General features: G+C 41.5%; 1 protein-coding gene across 1 annotated transcript in view; it reads left to right on the plus strand.

The window, feature by feature from the left end:
- Positions 1–315: 315 nt before the first annotated feature.
- NXPH2 (neurexophilin 2) overlaps positions 316–18,908 on the plus strand; it is a 35,167-nt gene continuing 16,574 nt past the window's right edge. Inside the window, exon 1 of the mRNA XM_014249221.2 lies at positions 316–569. Within this exon, the coding sequence (XP_014104696.1) occupies positions 516–569 (54 nt within the window). The 5' untranslated portion in view covers positions 316–515. The remainder of the gene's footprint in view (positions 570–18,908) is intronic.

Raw genomic sequence — 18,908 nt, forward strand, 5'->3', positions numbered from 1 at the left:
GCCCAGGGCGGCTCCCAGAAGCGCATCCAGGCTCGGCTGGGCGGCCGCGGGCGGAGGAGGGGCCGCCGCCTCTTTAAACTTGCCGTGAGGGCTGGGCCGCCCCGCCCGGGGCAGCGGGGTCCGCTCAGCGCCCGGCGGGGACGCGCCGCCCCCGGCACCGCTCCCTTCAGCTGCGGCCCGGGCGGGTCCCTCCGGCACGGAGGGCGGTGGAACGGCGGGGCCCGGCCGCGGGCTGTGAGGGGGCCCCGCCGTGCCCCGCGGGGGGGGCCGGGCAGCGCCGCCGCCTCCCGCCCGCCTCAGCCCGCCTCCCGCCCGCCATGGCCGCCCGCGGAGCCGAGCGGCGCCGAGCCGAGCGCCGCGGCAGTGCCGGGGTCTGGCCGCTGCCTGGCAGCGCCCCGTGAGCGGGGACAGCGGGCGGCGTGTCCCTGCGCTCGGTCCTGCCCCCCGTCCTCCTCCCGGAGCGGCGATGAGCGAGACCCGCGCCGGGGGAGTCGCCGCCTAGACCGGCAGCCAGGATGGTGCCCCTGCAGCCCCTGCCCCTCGTCGTGGTCCAGGGCGTCCTCCAGCTCGTAAGTCTCAATCCCCGCGGCCCCCCGGACTCTCACGGGGGGCTTGGGGAGCACCGGTGTCTTCCCTCCGGTGAGGGCGGCGGGCGCGGTCCCCTCTGGAGCCCGACCCTGAGCAGCCCCCCAGACTTGCCTCCCGCAGCCTCTAACATGATCTCGGTTTTCTCTTTATTTTTCCTTATTTTTTTTTTAAATTATTTTTTCTTATTTTATTTTAATTAAGCGGGATTACTTCTGTTCGCCCCGTTCGGGGATGCGGGACGCTCGCATGCCCGAGCACAGCGCGGCCCCGGGGTCCGGGATGCGCCGGGAGCCGCCGCGGAGCTGGAAAATAGGGATGGGAGGGATGCGTGTGTGTGTGTGCCGAGCATCGACGAGACTGCCCGCTCCCGGAAAGTTTTCCGCTGGCCTCAAGCGCCTTTTTTTTCGCGTACAAGACATAGCTGGGTGTGCAGGTAGAGTCACCTGCGCTCGGGAAGCTCCCTTTTAGTTTCGTCTTGCTGCAGCGCGCCCCAGGTGTTTCCTTAATTTTTATCAGAAACTGTGGGACACGCGGGTGTTATGCTGAATATTCCTCTGCATGCGGTGGGGGAATGCGGGGACTGACGTGGCGGCAAGGTGAGGTGCAGACTGCGAAATTCCGAGTTCTGAAGGGAGGGAGGCAAAGCGAGGAGCGCGCCTGGAGATGGGCGAGGAGCTCAACTTCTCCCACAGCCCAGCGCCTCGTTTGTGGGGTGCTGATGGTAGGAAACAAACGGATTGATGCTCGTGTTCATGAGGCGGGAGAGGTCATAAGGATAAAAAAAAAATGTATTTGTAAAAGAGTTTGGTCATCTTCATTTTTTTTTCGAAAAGATTTTACCTGCGCTTGCTGTTTTGGGGGGAGTTTTGGTGTTACTCTCATAAATACCTCTGCTGCAAAAGTTATGCCTCTCTTCCCCAGCTGCCTTGGACGCGAAAGTTTGTCACGAAGTAGTCAATAGGGAGTGTGTAATAAACCTTGAAGGGATTAAACACCCTCCTTAAGAACTGAAGTCTAGTATTACAGCGTGAGGTGATTGATTAGTTTTTGAGGAAGCTTATGTCAAATTCTAATCCGGTTTTGGATTGTGCTTGTCGTGTAATGTTTTTTGCTCCAGCACTTTATCATAGCAATGAAGTAGCGAGCTGCAGCCCTGCGATAAGGCGCACATTTCTTTCACACCCCCATCCTTTTGGACAATAAAAGGCTGTTTACATTCTTCACATTCTTGCAGCCCAGTTTCCAACTAAACAACGCGCAGGGGTGAGAGATGGGAAAGGAGAGCAGCAAAAGGATTACAAAGTTGCTGAGCAGAAGGGAACTAAACAAAAACTACTTCCTCACACCTACAACTTCTCTCACTACCACCCTCCTTTTATTATTTTTTTTTTTTTTAAGAGCTACCAAAGGGATCAATTGAAACTTGTACCATCAGGGATGGTGTTTGTTGTGAAATGTTTTATGGATGATGTTGGGAAGTTGCTTGCTGTGAGTGAAGACTGACTAAATGAAGCGAAGTTGCTGCCTTGAATCAAACAAAAATCATAAATAGCCACTGCAGGCTTGTTCTCAGGTGGATGTGGCACTCAGCTCACCCTGGAGGAATCTTTTTTCTTCTGCATTCTTTAGAGACAAACCAGCAAGGTTTTGCAGTCAATTAGTTTTATAGCTTATATCACTTAGTTTAAACAATAAATAAAGCAAAATGACAATGTGTGAGATTTTTGAGGGGTTTTAGGTGTAACTACTGCTAAAAAGTTGTGTAAAATGCATTTTGGCATGTCCTTACCAGAACATCTGGTTAAAGTTACAGCTTATTATAAATTAAGAAATATTTGATGGTGGTGGTAATGCATTGAATGCAAGTCTGTGCTATTCTTTGTTCTCTGGCCAGAATTTGGAGGGACTGGTGGCTTCCTGAAATCTGATTAGCAGGTTTAGAAAGGGAGGCATTGGTATTACTGATTCTTGAGTTTTTCTTTCCTTTTTTAACCAAAAATCAATGTGGATGATATTAATACTATAGTGAAGGCTCAGCATTTCAGCAAGAAAAAATCCTGGCTTTCAGTGATGCAATACAACAGCATCTTAGTAAAACAGAAATGCTACCATCAAAGCCTTCCTGATGGGGTAATCTTAATTTTTAATAAAACCAGAGATGCTAGAATGGGAATATTTTGGCACTGCATTTCAGTGAAGGGAGAAGTGCTTTTTATTTTAAAAGATTGAACTTCAAATGCTGTCTTGCCTTTGAAATACCAAAGTGTGCTGTCTACTTACCTGCTTCTTAAAGATGCATAAATTAGGATGAAATCCATGTGAAACTTCACAAATTTGAGGAGATTATGGCAGAGTGTCTTCTGAATTTCCGAAGGCAGTGTTAGGTGATTCTTTTTATGCTGTATCTAACATTGTTCAGTCAGAAGTTCGTGTTTAGTACTTTTAATACAGCATAGATGTATTTTTGTGACATGTTTCTAGATTATTATTTGGATTAATAGATGGGGTAAGCAGCAATAGCACATACATAATTTCTAAAATATTTTGCATATTTGGATAAATTAAGCAATAAGGAAGTCTGCTGTTGAGTCAGGTTAAGGTGCTAACTTGTTCCTGTATAAATACATTAATTTTTAAAGCCAGGTTTGCCTTCTGTTGACAATATGGAGCAAAACAACAATTTGCAATGCATAGTCAGTGCATGTCTGGGCTATTGATAAGAAGATGAAAAATTGCTGTGTTGTGTTATCATTAATAGGTGCTCTTGCTTTACTATTAATTTTCAGTAAGCTTTTCCAATTGTCACATAATTGCTGAATGCTCTGTTAGTTATCTCTTCGGAAGTAATGGAGTTCTACATGTTGAGAATTGAAGTGAGTGAAGCGTAAGGATAATGCAGTTTATAGAATCCCTGCTAGTGTTTTGTTAAGTCAGCTTTAAATGCCTCTGTGGAGGGGGTGCTTCTTTTACTTCCCTGCAAATATGAGTTGTTATTTTGAAGAATTCTTGTTGGAACAAAAAAAAAAGCTGTCACTATCCCTTTGTCTAGGCAAGGTGTAGTTACACACACTCTCCCAGGCAGGACCTGTGGTTCTGTAGGGTAATCAGGCACTGTAACTATTGGTTTATTCTCACATCTCTGAGGTCTGAGATTAAGAAAGGATCACAGCAGCATTTTCCAGTGCTTATAGTCAAAGTTGCTTCAGTATTCTATCAATAAACTCTCTTCTAACATTAGCATTGAGCAGAGTTGTTACTGCATTAGGAATCAATCATTTTACAAACCCTTAAAAGCAGTTGATTTTTTTTTCCCCCAACACATGATGAGAAATAATTAGGAAAAAAAAGACAAAGGTTGTTAATTTAAGATTTTTCTCCACCAAGTTTGAAGTATAGCATTTGACATGAGTGAAATTCAATGACAGATTGTTTGTCTTGGAATTTCAAGGGCTGAAATTAACTATAACCGAAACAGTTTTTGACAACGAAACAAAATTTTCACAGAGGTTTGGTTTTTCTTAACAGAATTGAAGGTTCTTAGTAACTTGAAGTGAAAGAATATTTGCTGTAGTACAAGATACCGCTTCATAAGAAGAAATATATTAAAAGCTGAGCTAAAGCTGCCTTTCCATTTAAAATATGCATACCCTGTGAGGTGTTGAAACACAGAGATCTCTTCCTTCTGGCTACTTTAATTTTGTCTCCATAGCCTTGCAAATGTTGTCCAGGTAGCATGCCCTTGCAGTGAGAATCAGAAATAGGCACCATGCAAGAATCTCAGCACCATTTCAGAAAGGTAAATGCTTCCCTCTGGTCATCTTGAAGTGCACAGATGAAATTCTATCTTCCCCTTAATTTGAGGGAGAACTTTGTCATAAAATGTATTGGATCCAACCTTTCATTTGGCTTCCCTTGGTAATTTTTTTTTGATGCTGTAGGCATTCTAAGCCTACGTCTCCTTGTGTAATGAAGTAATGTAGGTAACCCAAGAATTGCAGGTAATTTGGAGCTGAAGACAGATCAACAAATGCTGGTTTCAGCAGATTGAGAATTTATTACCTTGAATAAGGAGTTGTGTCTTAAGGTGGATGGGGTCAGGTTTAGTTTACACAAGAGGTTCACAAGTCAACCTGTCCTTACATCACATCTTTTGACCTAGTTCCATGAAACTGGTTCCATGATCCTTGTCAGTTTATTTGTAGATTGACTGGGGTACAGGAAGATTACAGATCCTGTTTAAAATATGCACAGCAAGACTTGGTTGACTGATGTCCAGTAGGCCACAAGATCCCCCAGGCTTCCCCAGCACAGGACACATAAAATCAGAGTCTCCATCTTTCCGTCTGTAACACACAAGGAATTTTTCTGCCATTGTAAAGCACTTTGAGAGATGTCAGAGCTGTGCTGTAAGTGTAACAGACAGGGAAGTGAAACGGAAAGATTGGTGAAGCCCCAATGCTAAACTAGGATGCTCTCATCACACCCACCTTTCTGGTTTTCCTCCTGTGCTTTGGTTTCTGCAAGAAGGGAACTCAGGAATGGGAGTTGAACGGGAGCAGCAGAAACCACTCACTGACCTGGACATTGAGAGCAACAGAGAGCTCTGGCCTAGGTACACCAAATTCCTCCTACGCTGTTAAAATTTTTACCCTTAATCAATACTTTACAAACAAAACTGTACAAGGAGAAGCAAGAGCTGCTTGGAAAATTTGCACTGACGTGCCAGCAAGTTGCCTGTAGTCTGTGAGTGAGGTGTTGACCTTTATTTGGTCCAGGTGTTGAATAAGACACGGTGATTCTTGGACACTTCTGGTGAAGAGCTGCAGTAAGGAAAGATCAGTGCTGCTCTGTGCTGAATGGTTTTAAAACAGAAGCTGAGATTCCATAGGTGAGGACTGCATCTTGTATAGAAACTGAGTGGTTCCACTGCTCAGGGAATCCTGTGGCTTTGGATCTTTCACGCCTACTTGGCAATGTACCAAAACGAAAAAAGGAAGGGTTTTTTCGAGTTTGTGCTGCGCACTTAGCAGGACAGTCCCTTTGCTCTGCTAATCTGTCTTCATGTCCTGATTTCACTGTACCCATAACAAAGCACAAACACCGGCCACAAAATCTTTGCTAGATCAAATCTGTCAGAATTGGAAATCAGGAAGGTGGAAGTTCCCATTCACGTGGGTGTTACAAATTCATCCTGAACCTGACTTCCAAAAACATCCTATTTTGAAGCAGCTTTGGCCTTTCACTTCGAATCTTAAATATGTTTATATTTATTCCCCCAACACCATTCATCCTTCCATTATGTTCCCATTCACTCAGTTTCCCACTGGGTTTGTAGCTGTAGTTTGTGTAGTGTGTTTAGGTACTTAAAGGATCATTCAGCGTGAAAATAAGGGGTGGACCTGCTAGGCAGTTTTTGTTTCCAGCAGAGCATCGCTACTGTGAAGTCCAGTCTGCAGGCCAGGACTTGGAAATCAATGCTAATTCCATTACTGTAGGGAATCTCCTTGTGGGCTGCTGTTCTGTGTCTAAGCTCAGTTGCAGTTAACAGAGGTTCAAGGAAACAAATCAGGAGTGTGGAGGAAATGAAGGGCTATGAAGTTGGGTCAGCAGTTAAGACTGAGTAGTTTTGTCTTTGCAGCAGGGATTGCAGTGCTGGTGTGATGCTCTGCTTTCCCTGGAATGGCAGTGCTTACTGTAAATATAGAATTTGAACGATTGACTAATTTAAGGTGGATTTAAAGAGCTGTAAGAGCTGTAGTTCTTGAGATAGGTTTGCTCTTTGTTCCAAATGACTGGTAGTAATAGAAGCTATTATTAGCTGAGAAGTGAAAATGAAAGAATAGGGAGAAATAAAAAAATAAAGTGAAGAATCTAATGTCTCTGAATTCAGGTTTTATGTGCATTGGGGCCAATTATGGTTATTGTATCATTGCAGTACAGATTTGAGGCTACTCCAAAAGCCCTCATTCTGCTTCTCCAGATCCAGTGTGTTTGGTTTATGTTTACAATCAGCTGTGAATTTCTTGACATCATACTACTTGTTTTAGGTGATGACTAGGTATTTCTAATATCATCAATCACCAGTCTGAATGCAACCTTAATTTCATCTTACTTTACCCATTATCTAGGAAAATAAAACACTGTGCACAGAAGTGCTCCTATATTTGTTCTGCTATTAAGTAGATTTAAGGGGTTTTAATGGAGAAGGAGCTGGCTGTGCTTGAGGCTGACCTGGTGGAAAAAAGCCCTGGGAGAGAGAAAGATGATGGATGTAAAACAGCCCGTGGGCAAATGGAGTGAGCCTGAGAAGTTTCTGCAGGCAGAGAAGGACAGACAGACTGACTTTAACTAGGAATATTCCCACAATAACAGAGTTCTACTTGTGATTGAAACCCAGGAGGGTGAAATATCAGAACTTGAAGTTTTTTGTCCTTTAATGCTGCCTTTCTTTTCCTTGCAAGCACCTGCTCGTTGATTCTGTTGTTCCTAACGTGTGTGGAAAGTTGAAATTCCTCTTCCCAGTGGGAATTGAAGAGTCTCATTGGCAGTGGTTTGTTCTTAAATCCAACAAAGCTGTTTATTGGTGAGCACATGTCTCTGCCACTGGGTGTCTAAAGCCAGGCAAGGTGCTCCCAAGTTGAATTTTCTCCTTACTCCACGCACTTGGGTGGTTCCTAGAAGAAAACTTCTGAAATTGTAGTACAGAAATAGACATATAACAGTAATTTTGTAGTGCACTGTAATTGGAGTTCATGGCACTTTGTAGTCAAGATGTGTTTCACGTGTGTCATCATTATTTTGGGAAACTAAAGAAATAAAACAGAGCCTAGAGGCAAATTTCTTATCTTCACCTCGGTAGATCAGAAGAATGTTCTGCGGAACTGACTCTGTCCTTGCCTGGCCCATCTCCACACAAAGGCAAAGAGCTGCTGAAGCTGATCTTTCCTGGCTGGCAACAGGGGCATTTTCGGAGTGATGTTTGGATCCAGGCAGGAGTGAAGCCCGGTCCTTCAGTTTCTGGAGCAAACAGAGTGCCCGGGGTGAGGGCTAAAGCCTGCGTTGTTTTCCGCTCATTAAACTAACGCAATGCTAATCAGCTTTGTGGAAAGATTCGCAGTAGATAATGTTACTGTGGCACCACTGACTTATCCGGTGTGTTAGCCTGGGCCGCTTTAAACTAGGTGATTGAAACACCTCAGTCTTTTTTGAAACCGATTTCGTTTTGCTCATTGATTACTTTCAGTTCTGTCACCATTCGAGGCAAGGAGAAGATGGATGCTAAACTCCTTGGGCTGGGACAAATCCTGTGGTACAGCTGCTGTTGTGTGCCAGCCTCTGCTGCCACCCTCTGCTGAGCTGCTGTGTCGATTTCCAGACATCGAATTACTCTTCCAGGGCTGGAAACATCCCGTTTTGAGTTAATTCTGAATCAAACTGCACTGTTTTCTGTGCTGAATGACAAATCCATCAGTCTTCTTCGCCTTCCCCTGGCTTGGATCTGCTCACTGCTGTGAAGAAGTTTCTGGCCCTCCAGGGAGCTTTTCTAAGCTGCATTCTGCTGTGAGCTGCCTGCTTGCTCCCTTTGTTTCTCTCTCAGACCGTGCTCCATCTTCCCGAAGTTTTTTTCCAAGCAGAGGATGCTCAGTTCCTCTGGGAGAACCAGCAGCTTCCTTGCTTTCCTCTTCCTTCTGGAGATGCCTCTCAGTCCAAAGTACAGCAGCCCAAGAGCAGGTGGAAAGACTGCCTTCTATTCCACTACTCAGCTTCACTCCGGTTTACCTTTTTTTTTTTTAATTTAAATATTTTAAAAATATTTTTAGTAACATTTTATTTAATTTCTTTCCAGGAAAAAAATTGTTAGAGCTACCTTTCCAAAATCCATTAGTTGTCATGCATTCAACCCTTCGCTGACAGCTTCTGTCCAAGCTCTCTGGTAGCAAACCAATCCAAAGGTTTATCAGCTTTGGGTCCTAGGTTGTATAATGTATTTCCAGAATGTTTCCATTTCAAACCGTCCATTTTTTAACTCATTTGTCACGATTCCAAGTCTGAGTGGATATCCACTTTTAAAGCACATGACTGGAATATGATGTGAGGATTGGTTTTTAAGGAGCAAGTTTTATAGCACTGTAGATGTTGTAGATTCTGCCCTAAAAAGCATTTGTTTCAAAAAAGCATATACTTCCTCTCTGTGTGGGGACACCCTCTGCCAGTGAAGGTCTCATTGTGGCAGTGAGCTGTATTGTGTAAAACTTAGATCCAGACCAAGAGTTGCAACAAACTTCTTTTCTACCACATTACCATCCTGGGGCACAGAAGGTTTTTAGTTTCTTTATGCTTTCTCTCCTTCCCTCTAGAACCTGTAATCCCAGATTTTTATTTTTTTTTTAATTTTTTTACATCCGTTTTGGTGAAATCACAGTTAATACCTTTCCTTAAGGTTCTTAAAGAGTACGAAAGTCATTCTCCTCCATCTCACTCTTCAAGTCTTTTCTTATGTTTCTTCTGACTAGAATTCAGTATCCATTTTCTGGCACCAAGTTAAGCTAGCTTAAAATAATACCAATGTGTTGAGTGTCTGACAGGGGAATAAATTCATTATTGAGTTAGGACCTATTTAATTTAAATTAAATAAAATGCCTTTAAATGTAAGGATGAACAAACATGACATACCTCATACTCAGATCCATTTTATGGGGTTCACCCCATAATCCTTTTATTCAGACACGTGTGACCTCTGTGTTATCAGCAATGGGCAGCCTTACACTGCAGTAACCAGGGAATTTAAACTCCATATTTTATTCAACAAAGCCTTTTTGTGGGTATTGGATGGGATCTCTTACTCTACTTGCTTAGACTGAGGGTTCAGTGTTGCTATTTTTAATACCTGGTGTTGAACAATGGAGGAAAGAATGAATTTAAAATAGCAAACTTTGTATTTATGCTGACTAAGGGTTCCATTCTGCAGAAATTTGCCTTCTGGTGAGTTTGCAATATTCTTTCAATGAACAGCACAGTTATATTTTTGGTGGAATAATAAGATTAATATGAGGACAAATATAAATATATTGACTATTGTATCTTTCTTTTGTTTTGATGGATTGGATTGTCTTGTCCATCCAGAGTAACTACAAGATTTATTTTTAATTTTTTTCACTAATGCTGGTAACTATGAGGGAGATGGAACTTCATTCTATTTAGATGTTGAAACTGTAGTCCTGATAATACAGCTTAGTAGTCATTGACTGACTTGTCCTACACCAGTGAAATCCTTGCATGCTTTTGGGAGTATTAAGATAAACTCTGTCTGTGATCAGTTATTAATAAAGCCTGTTGAACATGTGCCCTATGTCCCTATTCCTGTCTTATCCACTACAATTATCTAACAGAAATTTAATTATCCTTGGGATCACCAGTTCTGATCCAGCTGAAGTGCACAGAATGGTTGACCAGCTCTTTGAGTGATGCTGGGCAACAGCATCACAGGAAGCTAGATTTTCGTAGGAAATGGACTAAAATAGTATTTGAAACAGAAACAAGTTTGAAAGCCAAAACATGCCTGCATTGCAATCAGAAGTTCACCAGGATTTCCTGGGGTGGCCACATTTTGGTATTTTGGACAGACATGTAGAGGCTACAGAAGAGCTTGTAATCTTCCCTTGGCTGTAATGGAAACATGGGCTGTTGTATAATTTGTTTGGTTCTGACTCCTGCTCAAAATACTCACCTGGAAAAGGACTAGTGATCAATTTTAGTAAGGCAAGAAAACCTATGTAAATTCAGTTGGTTTGTTTGGGTTGTTTTCCTTGTTTCTTCAATTTGAGAATAAAATCTTGACTAAATATGGTCAGGAGTTTTCTTCACTCACTTCTGGAAAATTCAGTCATTAAAAGATAATACAGAGGTTATCAATATCATGACTTTGAATTAAACACCTGCAGATTGTATATGGTACCTGAGAATGAGATTCAGCCAGCTCCCCACACAGAAGGAAAGGTCCAGAACAGGGATTGCAGGGATGCCTGCTTCCTCTTGGACTAGGAGACTTTTTAAAGGTTGCTGGGTGGCTTAAGGTAGAACAGTTTTTAGTGACTGATGAATAAAGAGGTGATATCTCCATTCTCTCCGTACAAGTAAGTCAATGCTTATCCCCTGGTTAGGATGGCAGAAGGGAAAATGAGCTTGGATCTCTCAAGAGAGTATCAAATTTATCAGGGGAGACAGTATCCTACAGCAGGGTGCTCAGTCCCTGCCCTCAACAGGACTGAAACTTGCTTGGATCTACCTTGAAGAGACACAATAGGTACAAATGTGTTCATTTCTTTTGGTGGGAGGTGGAGTATGTACAAATCCAGTGAGAGCATGAAAGTGACTTTTCCTGCACCTACGTGAGGATGTTCTTGTTTCTGCAAAGCGACACTAGAAAATAAAATGTGGTAGAAGCATCACTGCAAGCATTTTTTCCCTCTTTTTGCAACCTTGGTCACAGGTGTGTGAAAACCACATCCTGGATTGGATCCTTCAACAGAAATCAAGGAAGGAATGTGCCTGGGTTTCTATCCTGGGAGAGCCCATCCATGGATTTGCAGCTCGGGTGCTTGGTGAGGTGTGCCCTTAAACTAAAGGGAATTTGTAGTCTTAAAATGTAAGGACCACTTGGGTCATGTGTCATAGTGTGTGATTTTAGAGATTGTAGATTTAGGCACCAATTATCAAACTGGGGAGGAACTGCATTTGCTGTCAGCAAACTCTCCCTGCTCTTGTTGTTCTCCTTATCAGATGGATACCTGGAAAACTGCTCAAAAACATCCTGTGATGTAGGATTGCTGATGCTAAACACTTCCTAGTATTCTTCCTTAGTGCTTTTTAGAAGGTCCTGTGATAATCCCTAGGAAATCTCACAGCTGATGCTATCATATTGTTTAGTTTTTCCTAATACTGTGCACAGAGTTTTCTTAATTCCTTCCCTTTATGCTTACCTATCTTCTTTTCTATCACTCTTGAGACACTTTGTTCAGGCTGCATTATTTGCATATTCCTGGGCACCTTTTCCTCAAAGATCTGCAACATTAGCACTGAGTCACAGCAAGTTTTGCTTCTTTATTGATGTTTTCTTCTGCTTCTGAGTGTTCGGAGTAATTTTTTTTTAATTTTTTTTTTTTCCTCTTTCCTGTTGGTTTTCACAGAACATCCTACTGGAATGATATGTGCTGACCCAAGTTGCTTAGACATCTTAATATCTTATAACCCTAACACAGAGGAGTCTTGGCAAATATGGCAATATTGCAGATTAAGAAAATGGGCTAGATTCAGGAGGAAGGCATTATAGTCTGAATAATTATCTTGGAATGTTTTTTCTACTTCAAATTGTGATGCTTTCACTGCCAATTTTTTTTTTTTTTTGGGCATGTGATGTGGACAGGTTGGGTTTTTCCTGGACATCTGCAGCCAGCCCCTGAGGATGGGACACTGTGTGTGCTCTGTGGATATTCTGAAGATGTGAACTACGTGACTGTATTAGCACCATGCATGAACTCACAGGCACAGCCACAAAAAGGAGGATGAACACAGCTGGGAGGTTTTGGTCAGCTCATAGCTTAGGGAGAACATTCTTGTATCTAGCAGAAACATTACCAGTCTCTCCAGTGAAGTATTTCCATTAGAAGCTCTTCAGGGGTGTCAGTGCTCTGAGTAAAATTGATAGTGTCTGAAAAGAAAAATACCAGCAGGAAATACAGATAAACAGACTGTACACCTAAATGTTTTGCTCGGTCCTTAATTTCCTATTAAAGAAATATCCCATGAATTCCCAAGGGACACATTTCTTTGCAAGCAGTGACAACCTTTGTAGCTGCCAGTGTGTAAGAAAAGCTTCTGTTGAAAGATGCTATTAAAGAATCACATGTTCTGTTGATATAAACCTGATACTGCTTCAAATTTCCTATTACTGAAAGAAATACATTTAGAGTAGTCTGTAAAATAGTCCTTTTGCCTGGAACCACCACCTTTTCTCATACAAGTCATCATCTTTAATAGATAAGCTTTCCATTAAGAGCTAGAGAAGGTGCTAGTTTTTCTTTCAGCAGTTAAGAATAAGAACAATAAATGTGTGGGGGAAATGCATCAATTTGCTTAGGAACATCAAAGTGTGTTCCTATCTGAAATATGGAGAAATCAGTTCAGAGAAGGCTCCAAGTGTAGAATTACTGACCCTGGAGGGTAAGATACAGAATAACCTTCCTAGGCTGTACTTTGTCAATTTTAAGTTGTGTTTGCAAGGTGAATAGTTTAACAGTCTCATCTCCCCTCACCAAAATATTAATAGTAGATTGCATCACATCTTTTCCTAAAAGTTTTCTTTTCCCTTTATAAATTACACTGCTGTAAAAGTATATTAATGTTCTATGTATCTATTAATCTTCTGTAAGATAATATGAATAAATCCAAGTGATTGATGTAACTCATAAAAGCCCATAATTGTCTCTGATCTGGTTGCTAATTTCATTATGTGGTCTCAAGTCTGGAGCAAACTGGTTGAGCCCTCTCTGTGGTGTGTCAGAGTCCTGAAAGCAGTGGGTGCTACATCCAAGTGAAGGGCAAAAGATTAGACCAGGAGATTACAGGGTTAAAATCACTTTTGTTAATCTCCTTAAATATAAAGATAAATCTCATAAATTAACGTTTGAGATTAAATTCTTCTTTCACACAGTGCTGTCTGTCTGCTCTGTGATATTTTGAAACCCACCAGGCAAAAAAAAAAAAAAATTCTGTTTTATTCAAAATGCTTTTGAGCCATCTATTCAAGAAATGTACTGTCTTCCTGACAACTCAGATAGGAAGCAGTCCTGGATGTATTTCCAAGCAAGGAAGAACATCTCATCCTGTGACATATTCAGTATGTGTATGTAAGACAACATCCTGGGAAGTTAGGAGGTGAATTCTTTCCTTTAAGTTTACCACACAATACAAATATGGCTTGTTTCAAGGAATGTGTACATTAGAAACAAGGGGAAAAAAGGGTTAAATTCAATTAAATTCTGCCAATCAAAGTCTAGAATTCATATAATCACCTTTGGTCCAACATCAACAACTGTCAACATTTTATTTTGAAAATAACTTTTAATGAAATCTGAAGCAAACAAGATTGTTTAAATCATCTTTGGGAAGATTAGTTTCCAGGGGGAGTTATTCTGTTAAACTGTGATTTCCAGTAACTACGTCAAATCTCTTCAGTAGTGATAGTGATTATGGATGGAGTGATTCAAAGTCCATCTGTGAATTCAGTCTGCAGTCTTACAGGAGAACAAGACCCCCCCCTTGTTTCTGATGTCTGCTTAGAGTGTGACTCATTAACCACTGCCTTCTAAGCCTCAATCCAGCTGCTTTTCACTCATTTGTCCCCTCATCAAGGCAGCAAACATCCCAAGTTGGAGGCAGAAGCTTGGGAGGCTGTGTCAAAAACCTGGACAAAATAGGTGACATTCCTCTGCTCTCTCCTCACCCACAGATCTAGCTTTTTGATAAATATTTGGCAACCGGTTTAGTCAATCATGATAAATTTAGTAAATCCCTGATAAATCTATGCTGGCTATTCCCAGTCATCATTTTCTCCTTCCTTACCACGTCAGACTTTAGAGAAGATGTGCTCATGATTTCCCAGGGGGCTGAAGTGACTCTGAGCAGCTGGTAATCTCCCAGATTGTTTTTAGCCTTTTCAAAAAGAGTTGCTGAACTTGGGGTCTTTCCTTGTTGTCAGGGCCCTCTCCCAGTCTTCAAAACCTTTCAAACCTGATAGTGAAGTGAACAGCCTCACAATAACATCAGCTGGCTCTTTCAGCACACTTAAATGACAACCCACCCTCCAGGCCGTGTTTGGGTTCAGAGTGCTCAGGGGACCCCAATTCCCTGTTCTCTCTGACCAATAGTAAGGATTGCATTGGGAATAGAAGAAAACTTCAGAGGGCTTGAATTAGTTCTTCAAGAGCCAGATGGATTCCTTGGAGTTCTATATGATATCACTGAGACAGACACTGGTAGTTTTGTTTAATGATGGATGCTAAATTATTATCAAGCCAAAATTTAAATAATCATCTGCAAAGGAATAGTTTTCATTCACAATTTTGTCTCTAATTTAGCTAGAAGGACATGGATGGTTCAGGTCTCTTTAGGGAGATCTAAGCTTTGTTTAAAGATCAGGTCTTAAGTTTGGTCTTCCAGTATCAACAGAGAATTGCCCCACAGAGACAGAAGGAAATGTTCCTTGTGGACAAGGATGCCAGGGTGGAGCAGAAATGGGTACTTGCCTGGTGACTCTGGAGCAGTGCTGTAAGAGCTGCTTCATTCCCCACCTTTCTACAGTTTGAATGTGGGATAGTGTTCTACGTTAGCAGTGTATGAGAATCAACAAACATTTGGAGCATTAGTGTGGGTTAGCCCCATTTTTTTCCTAATTGAAAACTCAAGAATGGTTTTCTTAAAATATGGATTATTAAATTATTCGCTTGTTACATTTTAGCAATGCCTACAGATAGAGAAATAATATATTCTTAAGGCAGGCACAGGAAGATGTGTAATTCTTTGTAAGTCTCATCTTTCTGAATTCAGAGTTTTATGGAGAGCAAGCACAGAGGTAAAACTCCAGCCTGATCTTTGACTCAGACTAACAACTTCTGCTCCTGCAGAAATGATTCACATTTTTAATATTAGTTTGTGTTCTTTACATTGAGTGCTTGTAGAAAAATAATTTGAGAAATTCTAGATAGGCAAATGAGAACCTCAAAGAATTTATAACCTGAAAAATTTATCAAATGTAGGGATATTTTTCAGCTACGGAAAGAAATCATCATTAACCACAGTCGAGCACTTGCAGTTTTCTGCCATGCAGGAACTTCATTCTCCCCTCAGTCTGAGAGCTGATGTAGTGACAAGCTGCAGAGAGATGACAGATTTCACTAAGGATTTAGAGTCTGAACACCTGTGCAGTGTCATGCATTTAAAAATAGAATGTGACAGCAAAACACATCAACCTTCTAATGTCCAAATGGAAACCACGGGGGGTTTTTCTTCAGCTTTTATCCAGAGAAATCACTTTCAATCATCACTGGCCAAGTGAAAATACAAAGCAAGGCTGTTTTGTTGTGGTCCAAAATAAACAGGAACAAGTCAGAATGGTAGGCACAGGTGTACAGAAAATATTCAGTAATGCCCATTTCTTTCTCCTCAGATGTTGTGCATCTCTGAGGGTGCAGGTTATTAATGGTCCAGAGCGATTTCTTCAGGAAACCATCGGAGGTGGGTTAGGAGAGGGCTGCCAACCAAAGCTGCTTTGCTTACTTTGACTTCTGCGTGAGTCACTCAACCCTCCAATGAATGCATCAATAAAAACAACCAACACATTTTTTTTGTTCCCTATAATCTTCTCTTTGGGAGAAAAAGAAGCATTAACCAAGGGCAAAAAGATAAAAAGAGGCTTGCTTGATTGCAGGGTTAGATGTGTGCATTCTGCTCTCCTCTGGAGGAGCCTGCGTCACTGGCAGTGTTGGAAGGGAACATCTCTGCTGCCCATCTCCCTTAATAGTATCCTTGAAACCTTAATCAAATCGAAAGCACATAATCTTTTCTTTTCTTTTTTTTACAGAGGGAACAAAGTTTCCCAGTCTGCCAGAGCCTCTGAGCCCTCTGCCAGGCTGCTCTGCTCTGTTCTAAGGTTGAATGTAATTACTGGGCAGCACCATGGGCTGCCTGGGAGCCCAGTCCATCCCATTTTTCCCATTATGTGATGCTGACCTTCCAGCAAGTGTTCTTTCTTCAGCAAAACCTTTGTTTTCAGAGATCAAATGTTTTTTCCTCATCTTGGGTACAATATCTTTGAGAAGTGGTTTTGGCCTCTAATCCTACTAGCTTTGTTTAAAAGGTCATTTATTCAGTGTTTTGGGACAAGATTTTTATGTGATTGTATGACAGGGAATTAAAGAGGGTCCATATTTAGCTTTTCTGTGCTCTCATTTATGGATGAGAAAGACAGAAATCTAATTTAAACTCAGACAAGAATTAGCATTTTGGATGACAAAAGCTACATACACATGAATGGGTTGCTTCTTAAAGTCAATGAAATAAATTAGACTCCCTGTTTAGGAGCATCTGGCACCCTTAGAACCCAGTTCATATAATGATGTCTGTGTTTGTTAAAAAGAATTATGTAACAATATGGTTGATTTATTTCAAGATGATTTGCTTAGCAAATTAATTGGACTATGTAGTATACCAGAGCACAAAAAAAAAAAAAAAAATTTAATTAGCTCATTTGTTTGTGGATGACTGCAAGCACTGCACATCAGGCTCGGCTCCTTTAGAGGTGAGCAGCCATTTGATCCTGTGAGGAACCTTGTCAGCTTCCACAGAAACTATTCTCCCAGCCAGGAAACAACAGCACCATGCTGGTGTTCAGGTGTTGTCAAAGCCCACAGAAACCTTCCTTGGAATCCAAGGAGTGCCCCATGATTCCTGGCAGGCTCAGGAGCCTTCCTGGAGAAACAGCAAGGCAAAAATGTTCCTTGAGGAATAAAACTTGTTTTCTTCCTCTGTGGCTTCTCTTTTCTCTTGAGCTGATATTCCACTGTCCAGCTCCCAAATACTATTAGGATCCCAGAAAATTAGCATGCTGGATCCAGGTTTTATATTAATCCTGGTGCAGAGTTTTATGTCCTCTCTTTCCGGGATGGCTACTTGTACATGAAAAACAGGCATTTGCCACACCATTTGACTTCTTCTTTCGGTCACCACCTCCCACCTGAGACAGAACATCATTATTATTATTATTATTATTATTGTTGTTATTATTATTATCATAATTATGGTTATTATTTTTGTTTTAAGAATAAAAATAAACCTCCATGTAACATAAGAGTAACATTTATTGTAATGTGTTCAAATTACTTAATATCCAAGTAGTATTTTCAGAATAGCACTTGAACAGTTCAGCATTTGAACAGTGCTTCAAATAACTTTCAAGATATCTCCATTTTCTTTCAGTTCCAGATGCAGCCAAGAGATTGCTGACATGTGGGCAAATTCCACTTAAGTGTTTATTAAGTTGTTTCTATACTCTAATTTTACACAAATTTAAATAAAACTAGAGGTGTGGATGTTGATTTCTTTTGTGCTGTTAAAATACTCCGTGTCCTTCGTGATTTCCTTTTTCCATTTCTAATTGAACAGCGAACTCCCCACTTCTCTCCCACCTCACAAAGCACACAGAAAAAAAAAACAAGAAAAAAACTAAATTAAAATCAGAATAAGGATTTGACTTAAAACATAAAAGGAGAAATAGGGCTGAAATTCCATACTTATCGCACCCTGTAGTTCCTAGATACAGCTGCACATCTGGTGTGCGAGATAATGCGCTGTTTAGAGACCGTGGTAGAACACAGAAAATTGGAAATGAATTTAAAGCCTTAACACTACATTTCTTCACTACTGGGAGCAAGTAAGGCCTTGCTTTTTACTCTTTTTGTAGGTTGTGTGATTTGATTCCCTCTGGTTTTTTGCTCTGTAAACAATGTACACATGAAGGAAATTGGGAAAGGAATAGTTCTGTAAGAAGCATTTCGTGCAGAACAGCTGAGAAGGTTTGTTATCAATTCTCAGACCATATACCAAAGTTTAATTGTGATATTAGTCACAGGATAAAAGAAATAAGAAATGCTCAGTTGAGGACATGGGTAGAGCAATAAAAATAGCAGGTATCTTGTTCATTCACTTACCACATAATATAAATCATTAAAGGCAAAGGTGGTTTGCCATTCTCTGCAACAGAGGATATTCTCTCAGGACAAGCCAGTGCTACAATTCACTTTTGCCACAATCACACCTCTCAGTTATTTGCATGTTCCTAGCCTGTGGCTATCAGACAGAAGTTAAACCTGCAGCCACCGTGCTTCCCTGTTACCTCCCACTGAAACTTGTGGGTGTCTGCATGGGTTTGACTTCTGGTAAGGAATATTTTCCTCATCAGTCATGCGAAATGCAAGACTATTTTACAAAAAAATGACCCATGTATAGTGCATTAACTTTGGACTTAATGTACAGGAAGTCAAGTACATCTCTAAACGTAGAACATCAGACCTGATCTGACCTTTTAGTATTTCCACACAGTGGTGGGAGCATCCCAGCCTGGCTACAAGACCAGGGAAGCAGCATCCCAAACCAGAACGAGGAGCAAACCGGGAGTGTAGTGACCCACCCTCCCCTCCAGCCAGTTTATCCCATGTATTGACTGTGGAGATGGAGAAAAGCAGCCAAGAGAAGCATGTTGTTGGCAC

The sequence above is a fragment of the Pseudopodoces humilis genome, chromosome 8, assembly GCF_049639895.1.
Source record: "Pseudopodoces humilis isolate 2021_Gansu_Grassland_sample_001 chromosome 8, ASM4963989v1, whole genome shotgun sequence".
Classification (NCBI taxonomy): domain Eukaryota; kingdom Metazoa; phylum Chordata; class Aves; order Passeriformes; family Paridae; genus Pseudopodoces; species Pseudopodoces humilis.